This window comes from Rhinopithecus roxellana, chromosome 1, assembly GCF_007565055.1.
Source record: "Rhinopithecus roxellana isolate Shanxi Qingling chromosome 1, ASM756505v1, whole genome shotgun sequence".
Taxonomy (NCBI): Eukaryota; Metazoa; Chordata; class Mammalia; order Primates; family Cercopithecidae; genus Rhinopithecus; species Rhinopithecus roxellana.
This window is the reverse complement of record NC_044549.1, coordinates 33505008-33529709: the sequence shown is the minus strand read 5'-3', so window position 1 is coordinate 33529709 and position 24702 is coordinate 33505008. Positions and strand designations below refer to the sequence as shown.

General features: G+C 38.4%; 1 protein-coding gene across 2 annotated transcripts in view; it reads left to right on the top strand.

Moving 5' to 3' along the window:
* CCDC80 (coiled-coil domain containing 80) overlaps window positions 1-23146 on the top strand; it is a 36616-nt gene extending 13470 nt beyond the window's left edge. For both annotated transcript variants that reach the window (XM_030941052.1, XM_030941045.1), the window contains 5 exons: window positions 9745-9881; window positions 11663-11811; window positions 18619-18722; window positions 21173-21253; window positions 22648-23146. In XM_030941052.1, the coding sequence (XP_030796912.1) occupies window positions 9745-9881; window positions 11663-11811; window positions 18619-18722; window positions 21173-21253; window positions 22648-22994 (818 nt within the window). In that variant the 3' untranslated portion in view covers window positions 22995-23146. The remainder of the gene's footprint in view (window positions 1-9744; window positions 9882-11662; window positions 11812-18618; window positions 18723-21172; window positions 21254-22647) is intronic.
* The last annotated feature ends 1556 nt before the right edge of the window (window positions 23147-24702 follow it).

The following is a 24702-nucleotide window of genomic DNA, read 5'->3' as shown; positions in this document are numbered from 1 at the left end:
GGCTGCAGGTTTTTTTTTGTTTGTTTGTTTGTTTGTTTTCCTGCCTTATTGGAAATCAGGTATTATGATTTGGGCATTTTCCTCACTGAATGGCAGCCTGGACCTGATTTGGGCAGGGGGATCTTTTACTTTGTTTCTCATCTAATTCCTGGAAGGCCTCTCTCTCCCTGTGTCATGTCCCAGGTTACCCTTATGGGAAAGGCTGTAGCACTTTCAGCCAAGACTGGGAGTCAGCCATGGGAAAATAAGAATTGGCATGAGCCATGGGCTCAGTGAACCAAAAAACTGCAGCCTTGACTGACTTTCAGCTGGAAATCCATCAGATGGCCTTACTTTTCCTTAAAAATAAATCAAGCTCTGCCTACTATTCCAGAGTTTTACTGGGCCTTGAAAGCAGGGGCACACATCCAACTACAGTGTAGGCTGTACACACCAGCTGGTCCATCTTGCTAAAAGTATTTGGATGTCACCGATGAACCTAAACGCCAAGAAACTTACCTTAAGATTTTAGGCTTTCATGTAAATAAAGTTATTTATGCTTGAGTGAATTCCAATGCCTATCTGGTTTTGCCAGCACAGAGTATATTGCATGTAGGGTTTAAAATGGCCTAACACGGTCGGGCGTGGTGGCTCAAGCCTGTAATCCCAGCACTTTGGGAGGCCGAGACGGGCGGATCACGAGGTCAGGAGTTCGAGACCATCCTGGCTAACACGTGAAACCTCATCTCTACTAAAAGACACAAAAAACTAGCCAGACGAGGTGGCGGGCACCTGTAGTCCCAGCTACATGGGAGGCTGAGGCAGGAGAATGGCGTAAACCTGGGAGATGGAGCTTGCAGTGAGCTGAGATCCGGCCACTGCACTCCAGCCTGGGCAACAGAGCGAGACTCCGTCTCAAAAAAAAAAAATAAAATAATAAAAAAAAAATAAAATAAAATGGCCTAACACATAAAGGCATTCTTTCTTGTTAGTGGTATTTAAAATGTCAGTCTAGGATAGGAATGTTGGGTGTGTTTGTTAAGTGAATTGATTACAGACAAATTTCGTTAGATAGGAAAAACTTGCTGGCTAAAGGCACTTCATTGCAGAATGAAAAAAGAATTAGGGGGGGAACACACAGCAAGTGTGTTTCTTTCTTAGCAATATTTAGAGATGAAAAATATTTTGACATTGGCATTTTATCACCAAATTTTAAGAGCTAGAATACACAGGACATTTAATAGGGCAAGGGAAGTTTTTTGATAGCTTCTTTCAAAGAAGGGAGAGTTTGAGGGTAATCAAGAGAGGTGGCAAAGTTCATGGAGGTGGAATATGGCAACAAGGAGAGAAAAATGTTGATTTCTTACTAAGGACTTCATAAGTGAATTTTTAAAATGAGAATGGTAGGCCGGGTGCACTGGCTCATGCTTGTAATCCCAATACTTTGGGAGGCCGACATGGGCGGATCACTTGAGGCCAGGAGTTCGGGACCAGCCTGGTCAATATGGTGAAATCCCATCTCTACTAAAAATACAAAAATTAGCTGGACATGGTGGCAGATGCCTGTAATTCCAGCTATTTGAGGGGTTGAGGCAGGAGAATTGATTGAACCTGGGAGGCAGAGGTTGCAGTGACCCAAGATTACACCAGTACACTCTGACCTGGGTGACAAAGTGAGACTCTGTCTCAAAATAAATAGATAAATAAATCAATCAATTAATAAAATGAGAATGATAGTATACAAATCAGTCTAAAATACCCTTTCTGTCTGATCCTGTTAAAGAGAATTGTTCTTTCTGGAGAAGCCTCACAGTCATCAGGATCCATAACAATTCAGAAATGCTGCTTTGCCTCTGGGGCAGTCCTGAAAAATTGACTCTTTGCCCCCAACTTCTCCTTTCATCAGTGGTGACAGTGCCTGGCAGCTACCTTCTCTAGACCCTGCAACACTGAGCTGGGAGGAGAGGCTGGACGAGTGCTCAGACTTCCACACAGTGGCTGTGTGTTCCCCTCTGCTTTGATAAGTCTTTACTTATCAATCATTCTGTGCCCTAGAGACTAGAGAGCCTGTCTCCTAACCTATTCAGTCTTCTTAGTCCACTGCCGTTGCTGCCTCCAACATCAAGCATATCAGTGTCAAGACCAATCCCTGACATTCCAAGGGGGAAAAGTGACTGATAAGTCAAATGTACAGAACAAGGGTTTGAAGAATGTAGTGGAGGGATTGGCTCTTCCAATTGTAGTCATCAGATAAGGTATTGAAAATGTCAGAGAATTTAGAAAAGTAGGTAGATTTAATGGAGGGACCTTGAAAAATGAGTAGGTTTTTTTTTTTTTTTGATAGGGTAATGACTTGATCAAGGTATTTTTGTTTTTGTTTAATTTTTCAAAGAAATAATACTTTTAAAAAAATTTTCAAAGTCAAAGCTATATAAAAAGGTGTATACAGACAAGTCTTGTATCCTTCCTGACCCCTTTACCCTGCTACTCCCTGCACCCACAGGTAATCATTTTTGTAATTCCTTATTTATTCATTTAGTGCTTTTTTAGACAAATACAAAGAATACCTATATATTTTTTCTTTTTATACAAAATATAGCATATTATATATACCGTTCCACACCTTGCTTTTTTCACTTAAAATATTTCTAGGAAATCTTTCTTCATGAGTATATCGTAATCTTCCCCATTTCTTATCAAAAAATTGTGAGATTCTATCACAGTTTAAACATTTTGTCCATGGACACTTGAACTATTTTCAATATTTTGTTCTTATACATATATCACACATACATAGAGTGATATATGAACAAGGTTACAATTAAATTGTGAAATTGTGTGTACATCTTTCCAATAGAGTCTAAGAGGCAGGATTGTTGGACCAAATAGAAAATGTAGTTTGAGGTCGGGCGCGGTGGCTCAAGCCTGTAATCCCAGCACTTTGGGAGGCCGAGACGGGCGGATCACGAGGTCAGGAGATCAAAACCATCCTGGCTAACACAGTGAAACCCCGTCTCTACTAAAAATACAAAAACTGGCCGGCCGAGGTGGCGGGCACCTGTAGTCCCAGCTACTCGGGAGGCTGAGGCGGGAGAATGGTGCAAACCCGGGAGGCGGAGCTTGCAGTGAGCTGAGATCCGGCCACTGCACTCCAGTCCGGGCGACAGAGCGAGACTCCGCCTCAAAAAAAAAAAAAAAAAAAAAAAAAAAAGAAAATGTAGTTTGAGTGGATACTTCCTGATTTCTCTCCATACAAGTTGAATCATGTTGCAATTCCAACAGCAATGTTTAAAATTGTCTATTTCCCCAAACTTCTCCAATTAATGTGTGTGATCAAACTTTTGGATAATTTTGACCAGTGTAATATGTGAAAAATGGTATCAGTATAGGGTAGTGTTGGTTTGCATTTCGCATTTTGTGAGTGTGATTGAACACCTTTTCATGTTTAGGGAGATTTTATATTTCCTTTTTAGTGTTCTTTGCCCATTTTTCTATTGAGTTGTCTCTTTTTCATCTCAGTGCATACGTACTCTATACAAATTGGAAAACATTCAGACTCCCACCTCCCCTTTCTACTCCAAGATAAGGACTCATTTGTTTAGGAATGAGGTCCAGGAATCTATAGTTTAAAATGTTGCTCAGGTGATTCTGATTTGCTATTAGGTTTGATCTAGAGCAGAAGGCTGGGTAGAGGATAAGAGAGGAAAAGAGGGCTAGAAATGTAGTTTGGCACCTGAAATTAGATTTCTAATAGCAAGACGAAGAATTCAAACTTTATATGTAAACCATATGAAGTCACTAAATATTTCTGAATATATTTTTCAAATATATTTATAACTTTAAGATTGTATGGAGTCAAGCTGTAGAACAGCAAATCACTTGAACAGGACACACTTTTTATTAATAAGACAAGTTGTTCTTTCTAGAGAACAAGTGATCAGGAATGGCCAGGGTAGTCCCACCTACCAATTCAATCAGGTCACTCATCTCACAGTGGGGTAGTAGATCGGAAAATGACCCACTCATAGAGTAAAAGAGGAGTAAGCAGATCAATTGCGAAGTAATTTAAACATGTCTATTTCCAATCAAAAGGAAGTAAGTTCCAAGCTGGAGGCCAAGGTTATCCTAACTGAAACAACCTGCCATGGACTGCTCAGCACTCCTGGCAATGTTCTTGAGAATAAAAGCAGTTGAGCTTCCGCTGGCATCTACATCCTGGCTTATCTACAGCACAGCCAAGAGAGTTTTGGCCCCTGCTGACTTGTTGAAAAGAATAGTTATATTTTAAATGCCTTACAGATATGTTTTATGCAAAAGACCTAATGCATGCAAAACCAATTTTAGAAAATAAATATATATGAATGTGTTTTCTTAAATTACATTAGACTGTGTTGCGGGTTCACAAGATCAAAGGAAAATGTGAAGGTTTTATGGTGGATTTTCTACACAGTCCCAGAATCACTCACCTTATCTATACCTTATTACTGTCTTTTTCATATGATATCCTTCTTATGGGAGCATTCTTATGATTACCAAATCTTTACTGAATGCCGGTTGTATGCTAGGAACTGTGCTAGGCTGAAAGGATATAAAAGGTGACCAAAACTCAGTCCCTATTGTTGAATTATTCATATTTAGGGGGAAGACAGATATGTAAACAACTGGTTGCAATGCAAGGTGATTAGCTTATTACAGAAGAATACCAAAATATTAAGTGCACAAGTGAGGTAAAGACAGGTTTCACAGACAATAAGGAGTACTCATGTGGATAGCATTCCAGGAAGAGAGGACAGGTTTCTAGAGACTGAAAATAGAGGGCTGGGGCATAATGTGTGGAAGAAGAGTTAATAGATAAGTTAATAATGCCATAAATGATCTTGTATGCTATGACAAGGATTTAGATTTTCTCCTCTGGGACAGTAGCTCTTTGTCTTTAGAGTGTATAACAACTACCCAGGAAAAATTTTAAATGCATATTCCTGGGCTTCACCACCAGTGATTCTGAGTCAATTGATCTGGATCCAAGGATTGTAATTTTAACAAGCACTCCTGGTGATTGTGATGAAGGTGGATAGTGGATCATACTTTTAAAAACTGCTAGAAGAGATTGGGAACTTTTGAAGCAATGTGAGAGGCTAAAGTAGTCCAGGCATTAGTGGAATTACCTGAACTTAGGCAAGAGAGGGTTGGAGGAGGAGAATCCATGGATGTCACAAGGACAGCAGTTACAGATGGAAGCTTTAAGCATAATGCCTAGCACACATTTGGTGTTTAATATGTTATAACTGAAGCTGAATTTTCTGCAATGTCATTGCTGTCTATAATTAGTCATGGAAGGACAAATACATGAAGAAATTTAGTACGACCTGAATTTGACTGCTGATGTTTCGGGTTGAAATTTTTAAAGAATGGCACTCTAGGCAAATGTCCCACTTCTAGGGCCAGACCTTATTGACACGTAACAGAGTTCACCTTCCCTGGGAATCCCTTACCTCAATAATCTTAGGTCCAAATCTCACAAAATGGGCTTGAATCTATGAAGCATTTCAGCTGGATCTGGTGCACGTAGACAGTTTAGACAATGTTTCCTAAAGATTTTTTTTCTTGCCAGGCGCGGTGGCTCAAGCCTGTAATCCCAGCACTTTGGGAGGCCGAGACGGGTGGATCACGAGGTCAGGAGATCGAGACCATCCTGGCTAACACGGTGAAACCCCGTCTCTACTAAAAAAAAATACAAAAAACTAGCTGGGCGAGGTGGCGGGCGCCTGTAGTCCCAGCTGCTCCCGGAGGCTGAGGCAGGAGAATGGCGTAAACCCGGGAGGCGGAGCTTACAGTGAGCTGAGATCCGGCCACTGCACTCCAGCCTGGGCGACAGAGCAAGACTCCGTCTCAAAAAAAAAAAAAAAAAAAAAAAAAAGATTTTTTTCTTCTGGCTAGGCATGGTAGCTCACACCTATAATCCCAGCACTTTGGAAGGCTGAGATGGGTGAATCACTTGAGGTCAAGAGTGCGAGACCAGCCTGGCCAACATGGTGAAACCTCGTCTATACTATAAATACAAAAAAAAAAAAAAATTAGGTGGCCATGGTGGCACATGTCTGTAATCCCAGCTACTTAGGAGACTGAGGTGGAAGGATCACTTGAACCGCAGATGCAGAGGTTGCAGTGAGCCAAGATTGCACCATTGCACTCCAACCTGGGTGACAGAGCAAGACTCCATCTCAAAAATAATAATAATATTGTTTTTTAAAAAAGAATTTTTCCTTCTAAGCCCTGTAATCTGTACAATCATTAGTGAGCTTAAACAGAATTTGGATAAATTTAACAAGAACCTGCCAAGTCTATGTTGCCAGACTAAAGAGAACCTCAACACTGAGCCCTGATTTAGATAGAATGCAGAGCTCAAGAAAGACCTGTGGCAGGAGCAGGAGCTGAGACAGGATGTAGCTTCACAGATACTGACCTAGAGTGGACTCTGTCCTGCTATAGAGTTGCCACCACCCTAGTCTGATCCAGTGTTGATTAGGACTTTCATTGTTTTGCTTTGGCAGATCCTCTTCTCAGCACAAACATGTAGATATTCCTGTAATCTGTGAGTGCAAAATATTTTATTTCTAAAGTTTGGTTGAAATATTTCAGAAAACATTTTGGTTGAAAGAAAACAGGCTGTGAAATTGGTTTCTTGCCATATACTAGTAAAGCAAAGTTTGCCTTAAATCTTGGTCCTGGGTCCTCTCTACCCTTGAGTGTGAGGCATTTTGGCATAGCAGAGAGAACACTGGGTGGGAGTGAGGTGATGTCACCTGAGTCCCAACCTCACTCTGTCATTAACCTGCAATGTGAACTTGAGCAAGTCACTCCTCATCTCAGGGTCTGTGACAGATTGGGTTTTCTGAGAAACAGATTCTGAGACTCTGAGTTTTGCCTGCAGGCAAAAACACAGGAACAATACTTATGAGGGGTGAGGGATACAAGACTGGACAGGGTGAATTTGAGCTGCAATAGAGTTGGCTCTTCCGAATTGTCCACTTTGAGACAAAGGGGATAGCTTTTATATCTATCCCCTCTTCTACTACATCAACCATTGAATGTGAGCTGTCCTATGGTAGGGGTATGACTTGGGGAAAGGTGGCTCCCTTCTAAGCAGATCAGTTGTCAGAGATCTAACTGCTTATATTGACAGTACCCTTAGTTCTGAAGGTAGAATCTGGACAGCACACCACAGTGTCCACTACAGTTTCCTTAGTTTCAACATTAATAATGTGATGGGGTGGAGCCAGATAATGTCTATACTCAGTTGTCTATTGCCATAATAAGGTGAGGTAACAAAGACTACAAACCTTAGTGGCACGTACAGTAAACATCCATTTAGTGACAAGTTTCTAGGGTTCAGCTGATCTGGGCTGGGCTTGATTAGGTTTGCTCATGCATCTACAGTCAGCAACAGGTTGGGTAAGAGGTTCTGCTGATCTTAGCTGGGCTTGTACATATGTTGGGAGTCAATGGGCTGTCAGCTGACCTGGGGTAGCCTTGGTTAGGATGAGAACAGGGTAACTTGGCTTGATTGATCATCCAGCAAGCTGGTGTGGGCATATTCTCATGGAAATGGCAGAAGCAAGAACAATTCCTAATGCATAAGCCCATTTCTAGCCTCTGTTTGTGTCATTGTGCTAATATCCCATTGACCAAAGCCAGTGATATAGATGAGCTCAGAATCAAGAGGTAGGACAGCTCAACCCATTTCCCATATGAAGAAGCTGTAGTTACTTGGCAAGGGTATACCTATAGGGAGAGGGAAGAATTGGTGCTATATTAAAAATCTACTACAATCTCCAGCTTCCTTCCATCTGAGCCATTCAGTGGTTTTGTGACTTTATCCATTAAGTGGATGCTAATGGTCTAATTCTGGTTCTAATTAGGAGCTTTAACTCTGTCTGAGTTATTGGTTCTAGCACTCAGCACAGAACCAACTCTGGACATTAGTGATAAGTATTTCATTGAATAAACAAAAGCAAGAATGAATGTACACTGGGAATTAAAAATTGTAATTTCCAAGTACAAGATAAAATCTGGTTTGTAAAGTCTTAGAATCAGAACATTAGTTGTTAAGAACATTTTTTAAAAAACAGTTTTTGAATGGTTTTCTTTATTATTATTATTACTATTCACAAAGTAAAATATGTTCCTTGTTAAAATTTGAATAACATAGGTATGCAGAATAAACAATAAAAGTTTTCACTTCACCTTTTCCTATGAACTTTTTCCTATGTGTATTTCCATATAAATGTATCTTCTTTTGTTTTTATTTCCTTATAACCAAGAATAAAGTCATACTATGCATTTTGTTTTGCAACTTGTTTTTATACTCAACAAGATACATTTAAAAATATAAATCTCTTAATTGCAAATTAATTTAAATTTTTCTAATAACAAAAATGTACATTTAAAAAATAGTTTATATACATGAGACCTATCACTTTTTATGTTGCAGACAGTGCTTGGTTCTCATCTAGGCTCTCAACTCCTTTTCCTTTGGACCACTTCCATGAAGCACTGTTATGACTTTGGGAAGGAAAACAGATTGATTCTTTCCCCTCTCATTTTGATTTGCTTTGGAGAAATGAAGTTCCTTGTTTATACACTTTCAACAATCCTAATCAAATAAAAGTAACAGTTAAATTATAATTATCCCCTTTTTATTAATGAAGAGTAATGTCTGTGGTACTCAAATTATAACATCTCATTTGCAAAATTGCGGTTGTTTTTACCGTGTTATAGTATTGCAGTACAGTACTGTTCACTGGCTAGTGCTGTTGGTAATAAGTGATAGGCTCTCATTGCTAATTTTCCTGTTATCACATATTTGCTAACGTTAATTTTTCACATTTGTTTTTAATATAGTGGATTATTTTGCAGATAAAATCTTAGGTAGGGTTGAGAGATATACTGTGACTTGTTTGAGAGGGAAGAAGTAAATAAAGTTCTTCTGTCCTTGAGAATGTTAAAATGCTTTCCCGACATACAAGTTGCCATGTAAAACCACTGGTATCTTGATTTTCGTGCTTCCCATTAATCCAGTGACACCTTCCAGAACCATTCTGAATTATAAGGATTTATTTGGGGGGGTTGATAATTGAAAAAATATATAGTGATTTAAAATTTCCATAAATTGTCACATTTTGTTTGAAACTGTATTCACTTACAAAAGTTGCATTATGAATAGCTTGACTTCTTTTGGAGCCAAAATGAACCTGTGACTAGGTTTCAACAGAAACTCTATTTTTCACTATAGATATGACATGCTTACTGGGTCCCAAAGTTAATTCTATACCAAAAAAGAGGAACAGACACAGATTTTAGACTCAGAATTACGTTTAATGGAAACAGAACTTAATAAAAGTGTCTGGGTTGGTCCAGTTCCCCGGTGAGTTGGGGTGAAGACTGACTCCCTGGGTGAGTTGCAGTCTTCTCCTAGGTGTGTGACGCAGCAGTCTCCACTCTCACTTTGTTCCTGTTTGCTACAAACAGGATGGACAGAGATAGAGCCTTGATCATCTATGGAAGAGTAGCTTTCAAAACTTTATTCATGTATTTGTTTCTGTATTTATTAATTCACTCTGAAAACTTTTGTTCAAACACAATGTGAGTTGAATATATAAAACTAATGAAGGCTGGTGTGATTAGGCCCAGAGCCTTCACCCATTCACTTCCCAGTGATTTCTGTCCTGCCACACCCATATTCATTCACATTTTATTTCCCTTAAGATAATGAGAAGCCCATGCGAGTGGTGGATGATGAAGACTTGGTAGACCAGCATCTCATCAGCGAGCTGAGGAAAGAGTACGGAATGACCTATAATGACTTCTTCATGGTGCTAACAGATGTGGATCTGAGAGTCAAGGTACAGTTGCTTATTTTGAATAATGCAGTGCTATTTTTTAGAATAGCAAATCTGAATTGTTTTGTTAATGAGTCCATTCAATATATGAGTAAGCATAAATTATTTTATAAGTGGGAAGATTTTGAGATGAGCCAAATTTTCCATGTTGTCCTATGAATTTGCATCCAGAAATGTGGTATCCAGCAAAGACTGAGTTGGAGTGACTTCCCACAGCCCAGCTACTTGACTCAGACTAAATTCTTTTCTAACACCAATGTTTTACATTCGTAAGAAACTGGTTAAAGAGCTATGATGTGCCAGGTCCTGGAGATAAAAGGTGAAGAGTGGTCTCTGCCTTCAAGAAACCCATATTTAATGTAGGCCTATCTCAGAGGGGTCTAGAAGTGTGCTTCCTGATCCAATGTGGACAAGAGTTTGGGGTTTTACACCTACTTTCTTTCTATGCTTAGGGACAAAGGTTCTAAACCATGAAAAACTATGCCATGTAATAATAACAATAACAAAAATAGTCACTTTATCAAGTGCTTTCCTTATGCTTGGCACTTTCTTCAACCCTTTGCAATCCTTATCTCACACGTCTAAGATAAATGCTAGTATTATTTTTGTTTCACGGAGGAAAACACAGAGGCCCAGAATGGTTAAGTAACCAGCCCAAGGTCACCATGCAGTTAATGTTGAACTTCATTCCCACAGAGGCTGGCTCCAGAACCCACTATCTTAACAATTCTGGCATACTGGCACTATATCACTGAAAATACATTTTACTAAAGTTTATCTTAATACCTTTTTAAAGCATTCCCTAAACAATTTTTAAAACAACCTATCAAAATATTCTTTTAAAATTCCAGGCTTCTGAAACCATGTGAAATGGGGAACATAAAAAAATTCATGAAAAAGTCATCCATATGCCATGCTTGCATGAGAATCTTCAGGGGAGAAATGGCTGTCTGTGCTATCAGAATAGCTGATCCAACATGCAATATGTTTCTGGATCTGGAGAGATGGCGTCATTAGTTAATTCTGCACATGTGTTGTCCCATCTCTAATGAGAGAGATTGGGCCAGATAATCTCTAAGGTCCTTACCAGCTCTCACATTCTGTGATTTACTGAATTCCCACGGAAGGCGGAGCTTCGAGCCATGTCCAGACTGCTCTCCAGCTTACACTGATTATGCTCAGCCAGCCCCTAAATCCATCTAAAGTTGCTTTTGTAAGTCCAGGCAACTGTAATTCAGGAACCTGAATTTCATTGTCTTTAAGTTGGATCCCAACTTATTTCTGAGAATATGTAAAAAGCATGACTTAATATTAAGTGATGCTTACTCAGTAACACAATCCCTGGGACCACAGAACAGGCCTTGGTGGAAAACTACTCTTATTGCTCAGGTTACACACTTGAACATGTCATCCCATTTAGTTTCCTGTGTTAGGTACAGTGTTTCTCACTTCTTCTCCAGTTGTTAGTCAATAGGAACCTTAGTGCCAAAGGTAGAGAGGTGAATATAGGACTTGTATGGTGAGGAAGGCATGGACCCTTTCCAATAAAAGGAGTGTAGTTAAGAATTCCTTGTAAAAGAGGCAGTTGTTTCATGGAATCTAACCCTCAAAACATCAGCAGAGGGTACTATTGCAGGAGAGCATTTATGAAGCAATATGTCCTCCAGGCTCTGATTTCAAAGATTTCCCCAGAGCTCCTCTGAATTCTCACAGGTTTTCTATCCTCTGAATAGAGAAAAGAAATGCACTTGTACATTAAATGCATTCTATTCTTTCTTAAACAGCAATACTATGAGGTGCCAATAACAATGAAGTCTGTGTTTGATCTGATCGATACTTTCCAGTCCCGAATCAAAGATATGGAGAAGCAGAAGAAGGAGGGCATTGTTTGCAAAGAGGACAAAAAGCAGTCCCTGGAGAACTTCCTATCCAGGTACATCACCTTTGGAGTTGCGAAAGAGGAAGGTGCAAATTTGTTCTGAGTGAGCTCATGAAAATGCCAAAGACACACAGAGCCCACATGTGTTTACAGAGAGTAACCCCCACTGGAGAAAAACCTACCCATCTTTGACCACTGGGCTTTGTCTTGTCCTGTTGAAGTGTCTCTGGCTATAAGGCTGGCTGGGTTCAGCTCCAAGCATCAGTGTTGATTTGGTGGCTCTGGATAGTTCTTTTCTCCTTTTTTTTTTTTTTTTTTTTTTTTTTGGTCTTTTTTTTTTGGTACAGAAAATAGAATCCTGACCTCCCAAGAAGGTTAATTTACTCAGTCAGTAAATCTGGAGATCTCTGCATGTAGCATTTCTATTTTGCATATTTATTTATTAGGCCCCTTCTGGTTCCAAACAGGATTTGGCACACTGTGCTTGATTTTCCGCTTCCTTCCAACTCTGCAGGAAACAACAAAAGCCCCACTAAGACCTCAAAAGGAGAAATCCTCTTGACCCAGTTTCATGAATTTTTCGACAGTGTCATTTATTGAAGGCCATCTTGTGACAACCCCAGTGTCCATGGGGGAGGAGCATACCCAGAGAATAGTGTAAAAACAATCTGTTACAGGACAAAGGTCCCAATCCAGACCCCAAGAGAGGGTTTGTGGATCTCGTGCAAGAAAGAATTCAGGGCGAATCTGCAGTGCAAAGTGAAAGCAAGTTTATTAAGAAAGTAAAGAAATAAAAGGATAGCTACTCCATAGACTGAGCAGCCCAGAGGGCTGCTGGCTGCCCATTTTTGTGGTTATTTTTCGATGATATGCTAAACACGGGATGGATTATACTTGCCCCTCGTTTTTAGACCGTATAGGGTAACTTCCCAACATTGCTATGGCATTTGTAAACTGTCATGGCGCTGGGAGTGTAGCAGTGAGGATGACCAGAAGTCACTCTCATCGCCATTTTGATTTTGGTGGATTTTGGCTGGCCCCTTTACTGGAAACTGTTTTATCATCAAGTTCTTTATGACCTGTATTTTGTGCTGACTTCCTGTCTCATCCTGTGACTTAGAATGCCTTAATCGTCTGGGAATGCAGCCCAGTAGATTTTAGTCTCATTTTACCCAGCTCCTATTTAAGATGGAGTTCCTTTGGTTTAAATGCCTCTGACAAATCCACTTTTCTCCCTTCTCCTTCACTCCCCCGATGTAGGATGAAACTTCTACAGAGACTTTGGGGCCCTCGGAGGTGCAAAGTTGCAGAAAACTATACACAACAAACTTACAGAGGTCCCCGTATAAACGCCACTCCAGCTATACTGTGTGGTTAAGGGGCTCCAGAAACCAAGCAAGCATGTAATACACATTTAGTGCTTGAGCCTCCAAGCCAAATCTTTACTCATGTCGCTAAAAGCACATTCTCCATATGTGAGACAGAGCTTTAAGAAGGATATAATTAGGAAGTGGATAATCTGAATTTCTACAGATTTGTGAAGCTTGGGTCTTCTAGGAAGTAACATCATGATATATAAAGAGTACAGAACTTACCATTCATCCAAGTTTTGAGTCTGCAACTTACTCACTATGTTGACCCTTTTCAATTAACCTGCCTGAAAAATCTCTCACCCATGAAATTAAAAACGATAGCAAGCAGCTCTATCTCCATCCATCTCCATTTCACATAGCCATTATACCTGTGACCACTTTTTGTGTGCTAATCTCTGGGCCAAGCACTTCATCTTCATTGCTTAGTTTTACCCTTACAAGAATCCCATGATCTAAATACTGTGACTATTGTCATGTTGCAGGAGAGACAACTGAAGCCAATGGAGGTTAAGTAACTTTCATCACTGAGCTAGTGTCAGCTCTAGGAGTCAGTACCCTGGGACAATTTGACTCCCCAAATCTACCTTCTCATCTTATGCTCCTTTTGAAAATATGATGTGAATTATTATTAGTTCTGAACCTAAAGGCCTAGAATTTGAAGCAAAAGGAAGAAACTCTTAAAACCACAGAATTTCAGCTCTGAAAGGAACCCAAGGCTCTTCCTTCATCCAAATTCTCAATGCAGTGCAAGTATCCAAAATGGAAATAGAAGGCATACACCTTCATAAGGACTTAAAATCAACTCAGCCTTAGGGTCAGCCTCCACTGAGAAAGAACTCTGAACTTCACTGGACAATGGCTCTTTGTCTGGTCTCGGGGGTACTAAAACACCAACTTCTGATCCAAGATCATGACTTTAGGTGACGATAATTGAAATAAATGTATTAAATGTATAATGCCTATGTGAAACGATAAAGTTGTTTAATTACTGGGTTTATAAGCAAGATCAAACATTATTCAAAGCCCTCTTAAAAGTGATGGCAAAAATTTGCTGGGTTATGAATTGGAAAATAAAATTTAGAAGCCTAATTCAGAAGTTTTTCTTTTCGTTTGCTCTTGACGTGCTTTTGTTTTTTTCTTTTTAAGGTAGAAATTCTTTAGAAGTTTATTTTTGATTTTAACAGTGTTAAATATATTTCAAGTTATAAATTCAAGATCTCAGTTCCAAAACTTCTGAATTAGGCTTCTAAATTTTATTTTCCAATTTGTAACCCAGCAAACTTTTGCCATCGCTTTTAAGAGGGCTTTGAATAATGTTTGATCTTGCTTATAAACCTAGTAATTAAACAACTTCATCATTTCACATAGGCATTATGCATTTAATACATTTCTTTCAATTATTTGAAATTAAACAAACAAAATCTTTCTGAGTACTTAAAGATCTGTAAGTTTAATAAGTTAATTTTACAAATACAGTGAATCTAATGTTCTCTCAGATATTCCAAAAACTGCATACACTGTAAGATTTCAACTTAGCCACACGTCTAAACCAATCACTTAATTACACATTCTTATTTGGAGTTTCAGGTTGTCATTTTATTAGGCGAAATTCTCTTAAGTTTCACAATAATATAAATTTTATATATATGCATAATATATATATAACCAGAATTATATATATATATACACAAACATATATATAATACTAATATATAATTACTGTGTTACTATAATTTTGATTATTTGGAAACTTTTTCTTCTTAATTCTAAATCTTCCAGGGTTAGTGATCTATCCCAGTAAACTCAGGTTGCCCACCCTATAAAGCAGATAGTTATCATCCAGTTCATTGATGTTACTTAAAACCAGAGATTTGTCATGAGACTGGCAGTTACAGACATCCTCAGAGATTCTTCTTAGCATCCCTAGGTAGACTGTCTTTTTATAACCACTATGTCATGGGTTTCAACATTTTAAAGGGAAAGCTGACATTATCTCAGTTTTCTTCATTCACAAAAGCTTGTAATATTCCTGTAGGTTGATTACTTAAATTTTGTATTTTTTTGATTCTTAAGAAATGTACAAATACTATAAAGTCTTTTGAACTAGATAGGGTCCTAAGATGTGTAAATGTATTTTCCACCTAATGTAAGAGTTTTATGGGCTCTTATCTTCATTACTACTATAGGAATATACATCTTTCATGGATATTCAGAGATATATATAATTACAATTTGGATGTCCCATAATGGTACCTGACTTGTGGTCACAACTCATAAAATCATTCTGCTAATAATCGTAATTTATCGGAAGGATTAAAGTGGAATAGTGTACTACTTAAAGACACGAGCAAGACAAAATGAGTTCGACTCCAGGTTCCTCCATTTACTAGCTGTGTGACCCTGAGCTAATTACTTAACCATTCTGGGCTTCAATTTTCTCATTTGCAAAATGAAAATTGTAAGTGTATTTTTGTTTAAGACTCTTGTGAAGGGTACATTCAATACTAAAGGTGAAGATGGCCCAGGACCTAGTACAAAGCAAGTAGTCAATAAATGCTACTTATTAGTAGTCCTAGGATAGTTATTCTGGTCCTATAGAGAACTTTCCATCAAGGAAGAGTTACCAGAAAGAGATTTAGTAAATACTCCAGAATTGAAACCCAGGCAAACGGAAATGAAAAAAAAAAAAAATTACAGTCCTGCGATTAAACCAGTATCCAAATGGGAATTTTCCTTCAAATTTGCTGAGTGGTTGGTGGGTTTACACAGGCTAGTTTCAGCTGACCAGACTCTGAAGCCAGTCTAGTCTTCAATAGCATTCATTTGGTTCAGGGTATAATCACCTTTCCCTGAGACAGAAGCCCCAAAGAGTGGGCAAATGCATACTAATCTGGGCATGCCAGTTAAGAGAAGCAAACACATTCATAGCTTGTAAAGTTTTTATTTCCTGGGAAGCTAAAGTGACAGAAAAACAATTTGTCTAAAATAAGGGTCTGGGTCAGTTTCACAACCCTTGTTACATCTTTTGGAAGTTTCCTTCCGTGTCATGAGCTGGGACCTTGTATCTTAATGTGAAGGTCTGTGGGAAGCTGAATCATGACTTAGGGGAAATGACCTTCTCTTAGTTGTGTCTGGGACAGGGAGTCTGAGATCCCATCCCTCTCCAATCAGGACTGCATTCAGTGTGCACATAGGTAAACAAACTAAAATAGACCTCACCCAAAATAGCTCCTTCCAAGACACCCTACAGCTCTGTGTGAGGCCAGGAAGGCTGGTCTGGTTTGGATGCTGGCTAGGGGGCCAGTGCTGGTCTGGCATGCCTCCTAAGGAAGCAGGAGAAGTACCTGAGACTGTCATGTTTGTGATCCGACAGCAGTCACTGTTCCCTTCCTAAGAAACATTGGATAGTCTCAGAGGCTCCTCTCTTGTCCTTCATGCCAAACACATTCAGCTCCCTGTCCTCAGTAGAGATTTTAGTTTTTCTTTCCCTTAAAAAAAAAAAAGCAGAGGAAGTGAATGTAACGTCACAGCAAGCAGTACTTGGCAAACTTTGCGACAGGCATCCATTCAGAGGTTGTATTTCATCAAACTATCATTTTCTCTTATTCACCCAAACCACTATTCCCTCAAGAGGCCATTTTCTTTGGGGTTGAAAACTCTCATGTTCACTCCTGATGCTAGAAGGAGCACAGGGATCAAAGCCATGAATAAAATTAACTGGATGTCAGCTCTATGAGTGCACTAACACCCTGCAGTCACCTGCACTGAAGGCAAAAAGCAAAACTCCAGTGAAGATGAAAGTTGAGACAACTCTATACAGTTGCCCCTTAGATGCATACCCTCTCTCCTTTATACCCTCTTGCAGACCCTGATAGCAGCAGCCAAAATATGTCTGAGGGTAGTAGATCAGGGAAACCACTGGACCAGGAGTCAGAGAAGTGTCTGTATTTTGGTAATGCTTCTTAGATTTACTAGTTGGGCAAGTTATTCACTTCTCTAAGCCTTGTTTTGTTATCTGCATAATGGGGAAAGTAATCTGCAGCCTCACTGAGCTCTAAAGAAGAACCATATTGCGTTGGTGAAAGTGAGCTATAAAATGATACACAAACCTAAGGACTGAATAGGTTATTTGATGGTGCCATGATGAATGATGTCAATGTCTGTTAATGGATTAAGTTCTACATCTAGAAGCCTGCAGATTAAGACATAATCTTCTATATCCATGTCATCATGTGGATAACTTGCATTGATAGGTTTGAGAATTGAATTCTTGTAACATTCCTGTGAACAACATACTGCTATTTTTGATTTTAAAAATAAGGAAGGCCGGGCACAGTGGCTCACGCCTGTAATCCCAGCACTTCGGAAGGCTGAGGCGGGCGGATCACGAAGTCAGGAGATCAAGACCATCCTGGCTAACACAGTGAAACCCCATCTTTACTAAATATACAAAAGAATTAGCCAGGTGTGGTGGCACGCACCTGTAGTCCCAGCTACTTGGGAGGCTGAGGCAGGAGAATCACTTGAACCCGGGAGGCGGAGGTTGCAGTGAGCCGAGATCATGCCACCGTACTCCAGCCTTGGTGACAGAGTGAGACTCTGTCTCAAAAAAAAAAAAAAAAAAAAAAAAAAAAAAAAAAAGGGAAAAGAAAAGAAAAGAAAAAGAAATAAGGAAAAACTGAGACTTTGGTGAATTGAGTGATACACTCAATGACACCCAAAAAGACAAAAGCCTTTTCTACTACTCTACTGTGTTGGAACTGTAAAAACAGAAACTAAGTTTACTATACATTCTAAAATCTTATAGTTCTAGGCTTAATATCATTCCACTTCATAGAAGTACTTTGTAAGCATTGGCTCTTATTCATAATAGGGTACATTTTAGAAATTGCATTTGCCTCTGGAAGAACCACTGGCTACTGAGGAAGGTACATAGGGTTTTGTTTTTCCAGGAATCCTCTTTGAACCTTTAAACCACTCTTTCATTTTCCTTTTTCCTGTCACTGTAATCTACTTAAAATTCAGTTACCTTTTTCTACTCTATCTCCTATCCATATATTCATTTCTTAACTCCCTCTAAACTCTAGCAGTAACTCTACTAAGACCAGTTCTCTTCAGTTACCTTCTGAGTTTCTCATTTCTGTTGCTACAGTCTAATGTACAATTTTGGCCTGTCTTCATTGCATCTGAGAGTTTGTCTCTCCCCAAGTGACCTCACTAGGCATGGTGACCACAGACTCATACTTGACACGTCATGCAAATGCCAAGGCAGAAAGACTGTGAAGTTACAACAGAAAAACTACAAGAGTGTAGCAATGCAGTTTAATGGCTTTGAGAAGCTATGGGACAGTTCTAAGCATGTGTTTTTTTTGTTTGTTTTTTTTTCTGGGCACAGAAAAAAATTGCTAGCCTAAGTCACTCTGGTTTCCTACACTGGTTTCTATTGTTTGAAGCAGTAAGGAATAATGGTGTCCTGCTTTTTTTCCAGGTTCCGGTGGAGGAGGAGGTTGCTGGTGATCTCTGCTCCTAACGATGAAGACTGGGCCTATTCACAGCAGCTCTCTGCCCTCAGTGGTCAGGCATGCAATTTTGGTGAGTGGGAAGCCACCTCATTACTGCTTTCCCATACCACTCTCCTCCCGGTCAATTCTAAAATGGAACATAGAACCTTAGATCATCAAAATGATTCCCAGTTCAGACTGTTCAGGTTTCCAGACACATACTCTATTATATTGAGTATAAAGTTGCTTTTAGACTAGAGCTTTAGTCGACTGTGGATTTTTTTTTCCCTCAATATTCTCTCCTCTCTAGTTCTTCATTCATGTGTTTGAAAATATCTTCTGATTTACTTTTAATGATCTGTATCATTTGTCTTCAGTATTTTTTTTTATTTGTCTCACTTAGGTATTATCATTCACTTAAGTAATACTTGAATATCTACTTACATACCATCATTGGATACTCCATAGATTAAACGTCTTTTTTTAAAATAGGAGTGGCTCTGGGAATTAATATATCAATTGAAGCAGACTATATTGCCCTTCTCTTAAAAATGATTTTTATCTTCAAAACTCATAAGACTTAGTGAATGAATTTTATAAAAAAAGATTTTTATAACTGAGCACTAAGAAAGTAGCAAGATCTCTTAAATAAAACCTTATTTTAAAGACAAGCAAGCCAAAGAATAACATAGTTTACTGTTTTTTTGTAGTGAATCGCTCAGTATTTTGAAAACGAATATATGCTTTATTTACCAAACAATTTTATTCTAGTGTCCTGAAGGAGCTAATATCATTTTGGACATGGATATATAGGCAGTAAAATGAATAGTATATAGAATTTACTGCTAAGTTCAATGATAAATCAAGGGGATGACTACAATTTCAAGAGTAGAAGTCATGAGTGAAATCTCATATGAGATATGCCTCTGCAGAAGGAGAATTTTGAGAGATTCATTGGGCAGGGGCAGGGTCAGGGGGAAGTAGCTAAGGGCAACAAATTTAAAAATTCTCCAGTAGAATATAGATGAATCACCATTATTTTGATGCCTCTATTAGGAGGAAGAATCATCTACTAGTTACAAAACTGTGCTTGATTTTTTTTTAAAAAAAGGGAGGAATGTAAGTTTTGTAAAGCATTAACAGAGCCAAGGTCCTTGTTATGACCTAGTATGTGTAAATTATAAGTACATTTTAATTTTAAGATATGAAATAACTCAAAGGAAGGCCAAAACCAAGCTCATAATAGTAAGAACAATAGAAAATTCAGAAATTTTTATTTGTACTCCTATTATCAAGGTTAATAATTTAAGACTTTATATTAACATATAAATTTGATTGTGCCAGTATTCTTAAGTTCACTTTATTTATAGCCACCAATGTTGCCAGTTAAGATAGAAGTTCTTACAGCAGTTAAGAACCTTTACAAAAAAAGTATAAAGCCACAGTTTGTTAATTTTCCAAAGATGCTTTTGTAGCAGCTATGTGGTGGTACTTTATTTTTAAATCTCTGCACACAGATCCTATGTCACATTGTGAAAGCAAACCCTTTTGTAATATACCCGAAACGTGAACAAATCAGGTTCACATTTATTAATTAATGAATAATTAAATTGATGATCTTCCCTTTTGAAAACATGACTAATCAATATGTAGAACAGAATACTTCACTTGTCTGGGAAAAGAGTAAAGGTGAAAAAATATTTTCTTGAATAGCATTGTGCCTAGATTTTAGCTTCACCTTAGAAGTGCCCTCCCATGGCAGTGTTCAATTTTCTCTCCTGGACAATAAACAGCACCAACAATCTTATTATTAGTTCCAAGTTATTACCCTGACTAGGTTGGGATTTTATTTAAAACTATGGAAGCTTGATATGATGGCTTGACAGTCCCTTTGTCCTCCTATTTTCTTTCTCCGGAATTCTCTTCATGTGCACTTCATCTTCAAAAGAATTCCAACAAGCTACCAAGGCATGACCTTCCCCCATGTCCTGAAACTTTAGCAGAGGATATGAAGGCAAGCTGTGCTTGCTTAAATGTTTTGCCTTTGAATCCTCTAAATTAGTGGTAAAAAAAAGAAAAAAAAAAAAAAAAAAAAGCATATCCTTTAAGCCAACACGGTTTTGTGTGAGAAAGCAGAACAATTTCTTTAACCATCACAATTGATGGAGTCTATAGTCTTTTCTCTGAAAGTTAAGTTAGCCATAAAAGCTGTTATAAATTCAGAACACTAACTAGCTTAGATCAGCTCAGATATTTTAATGTTCCAATGGCTTCATCTTTTCTTTTCTTTTTTTCTTTCTTTCTTTTTTTTTTTTTTTTGTCATTTAGTAGAATGAGAATCACAGTTGGTCTTCTTCGAGGTTTTGAAAGTATTTGCTTCCTTATGGTAAAAATTTTAAATGGATGATTCTTCTCAATCAGGTTATGCTCCATATTCTTTTTAAATTTAAGAGATTTTTAATTGTCAGATATCAGGGCTTTGTGGAAAATGATGACTTCTAACCCTTTCCTCTAATTCTATGGTTTTCTTTTTTCTCTCAGGTCTGCGCCACATAACCATTCTGAAGCTTTTAGGCGTTGGAGAGGAAGTTGGGGGAGTGTTAGAACTGTTCCCAATTAATGGTAATGTGTTGTTATTTTGAAACAGTATGAACTAGTGTTAAGTTCAGTTAAATTACATTAAGCTATATGCTAGCAGTGGGTGTATCTCTAAGGTGAACAAAGTTCACTGATTCCTCCTCCCACTTCATGTACTTGTGCATGTGTGCATGTGTGTGCATGGGATATGGAGGGGAAGGGGTGTGGAGTACAGGGACTTATATTATTTCTAATACAAACCATTCAAAGTAACAGTAAAACTATCCATTTTTCTTAACTAAAATAATGCTTTTGGGGGGTCCGTATAGGCCCTTATGGTTTACAAAGCATTTTCTTCTATTTTATATCATTTAATTCTCACAATAGTTTTGTGAGGCGCATAGGTCATATCTCGTTGATTCCCTTTCAACAGATAAGGATATACACTAAAAGGCTCAGAGAAGCTGAAAGATACATACACTAAAAGGCTCAGAGAAGCCAGGCACGGTGGCTCATGCCTGTAATCCCAGCACTTTGGGAGGCCCAGGAGGGCAGAACACTTGGGGTCAGGAGTTTGAAACCAGCCTGGCCAACATGGTAAAACTTGTCTCTACAAAAAAATATAAAACTTAGCCAGGCATGGTGGCATGCACCTGTAATCCCAGCTACTTGGGAGGTTGAGGTAGGACAATTGCTTGAACCTCAGAGGTGGAGGTTGCAGTGAGCTGAGAGCACACCACTGCACTCCAGTCTGGGTGACAGAGCAAGACTCCATCTCAAAAACAAAACAAAACAAAACAAGACGACTGACTGAAGGTTTCAGAAAGCAAATTCAGTCCTTTCTTCCAAGACCAAGCTCTTTAAATAAAATAATGTGTGTAAAATACTTAGCAGAGTGTCGAACACAGCAGACATGAAAGTATCAGCTCCTTTTCTCCTTCCCCTTTGTTCTTATCACTATTCACAATAGTTTAAATATTCATCGAGATCTTAACGGAATTGGTATTTTCACTTTTAACAATGAAATAAGCTTTTTATTATAAAGATGTGTCAAAAGGAAAGCTGTAGTTACAGAGAAATAACTAAGCTAATTGGAAATAAACTTAGAAATGTAAACTATATAATCCTTGCTGGTGACAAATTTTAAAGAAATTAATCTTGCCAGGATTAAATTAAGGAATTGGTTTCATACTTTGTAACATTCCTACAAAAGACACATCGTGTGCCCCAAAGTTTGACCCTAATGATGTTGCAGAACAGCAGGGACATTTAATTTCTAGTAGAAAAAGCCCCAGCAAACTTTTTAAATTAGATTTTGAACTAAAGAGAAGAGGCTCATGGGTCCTCCCTATTCGCGCAGTGATTTTCTCACACTTTAATGTTTTCATGGGCTCTGACTGTTTAATGCACTAACAATAACTATTCCAATGTTATTCTAGGGAGCTCCGTTGTTGAGCGAGAAGATGTACCAGCCCATTTGGTGAAAGACATTCGTAACTATTTTCAAGTGAGCCCGGAGTACTTCTCCATGCTTCTAGTTGGAAAAGACGGAAATGTCAAATCCTGGTATCCTTCCCCAATGTGGTCCATGGTGATTGTGTACGATTTAATTGATTCGATGCAACTTCGGAGACAGGAAATGGCAATTCAGCAGTCATTGGGGATGCGCTGCCCAGAAGATGAGTATGCAGGCTACGGTTACCATAGCTACCACCAAGGATACCAGGATGGTTACCAGGATGACTACCGTCATCATGAGAGTTATCACCATGGTTACCCTTACTGAACAGAAATATGTAACCTTAGACTCAGCCAGTTTCCTCTGCAGCTGCTAAAACCACATGTGGCCAGCTCCATTCTTCCACACTGCCTACTACATTCCCTGCCTTTTTCTTTCAGTGTTTTCTTAAGATTAAATAAATAGTAAACTTTCACCTATTCATGAGTTATTATTGAAACCTTAAATCATAAAGACATTTAAAAGAATTGTTTTTCTAACTGGAGGAGCTCTAGTGCTAAATAATGGTACTGAAAATGGATATGATTTTCCTTTACTTACATAAAGGACCTTATTTGGTATGTAAAATTTTATAAAATATGTATTTATAGCTCTTTTTCTTATTTTTGTATTAATTGGTAAGTGAAAACTCTGTTAAAGATCACACCACAAATGTTTTCAGGAAACATCTGAAAAGATAAAACAAAGAACAAGTAACTTTCAATACTTACTGAAATTGACACTTTTTGAAATGCCAGTCTGAAAATAATTAAGATATCTCTGCTTTGTATGAGTTTCTTTTATGAAACTTGATACCACAGGAGCCCAGTGATATTGGTCACAAAAGCCAGAGAAAGTACCAAGCCCAGCTTTGTTATCATAGCCACTTTCTGCCCAGCTTCTGTTATTTTTAGTGTTTTTTCAGATACAAATCGGGGTCCAGGAAATCCTCACCAGAATCTGGCACTGCAGCCAGAGGTGACACTTCCAGAGTTCTAGTAGGCTGCTATGGAATTTCTGGCATGAAAATTCTTGACCCCTCACACTCCATCCCCTGTACAGCACAAGCATACCAAGGAGATATTACAGGATCAGTTCCAGACCACCATAATAAAGTGGATATCGCGATAAAGTGAGTCACACAAAATTTTTGGTTTCTCAGTGCATATAAAATTTATGTTTACACTCTTTTGTAGTCTATCAAGTGTATGATAGCTTCATGTCTTAAAAATGTATATATTTTATTTTAAAAATACTTTATTGCTAAAAATTGCTAATTATCATAATCTTTTTGCCTTGATGTTGATGGCTGCTGAATGATCAGGGTGGTGGTTACTGAAGGTTGGGGGTGACGGTGGCAATTTCTTAAAATAAGACAGCAATGAAGTTTGCCACTTTGATTGACTTTTTCTTCATGAAAGATTTCTCTGCAGCATGTGATGCATATGATAGCATTTTACCCATAGTAAAACTTCTTTTGAAATTGGAGCCAATCCTCTCAAACCCTATTGCTGCGTTATTAACGAAATTTATGTAATATTCTAAATCCTTTGCTGTCATTTCAATAATGTACCTAGCAACTTACACAAGAGTAGATTCCATCTCAAGAAATCACTTTCTTTGTTTATTCTTAAGAAGCAAGTCTTCATCTGTTAAACTTTTGCACCGAGATTGCAGCAATTCAGTCACATCATCAGGCTCCACTTCTAATTCCAGTTCTCTTGCTATTTCCACTATATCTGTATCAAAGTTTCCTCCAATGAAGACCTGAGCCCCTTAAAATCATCCATGAGGGATGGAATCAGCTTCCAAACTCATTAATCTTCATATTTCGACCTTCTCCCATGAATCACAATGTTCTTAATGGCATCTAGAATGGTGAATCCTTTCCAGAAGGTTTTTAATTTGCTCTGCCCAGATCCAACAGCGGAATCACAATCTGTGACAGCTATAGCCTAACGAAAAGTGCAAACCACTCCTTGATTCATGTGCTGCA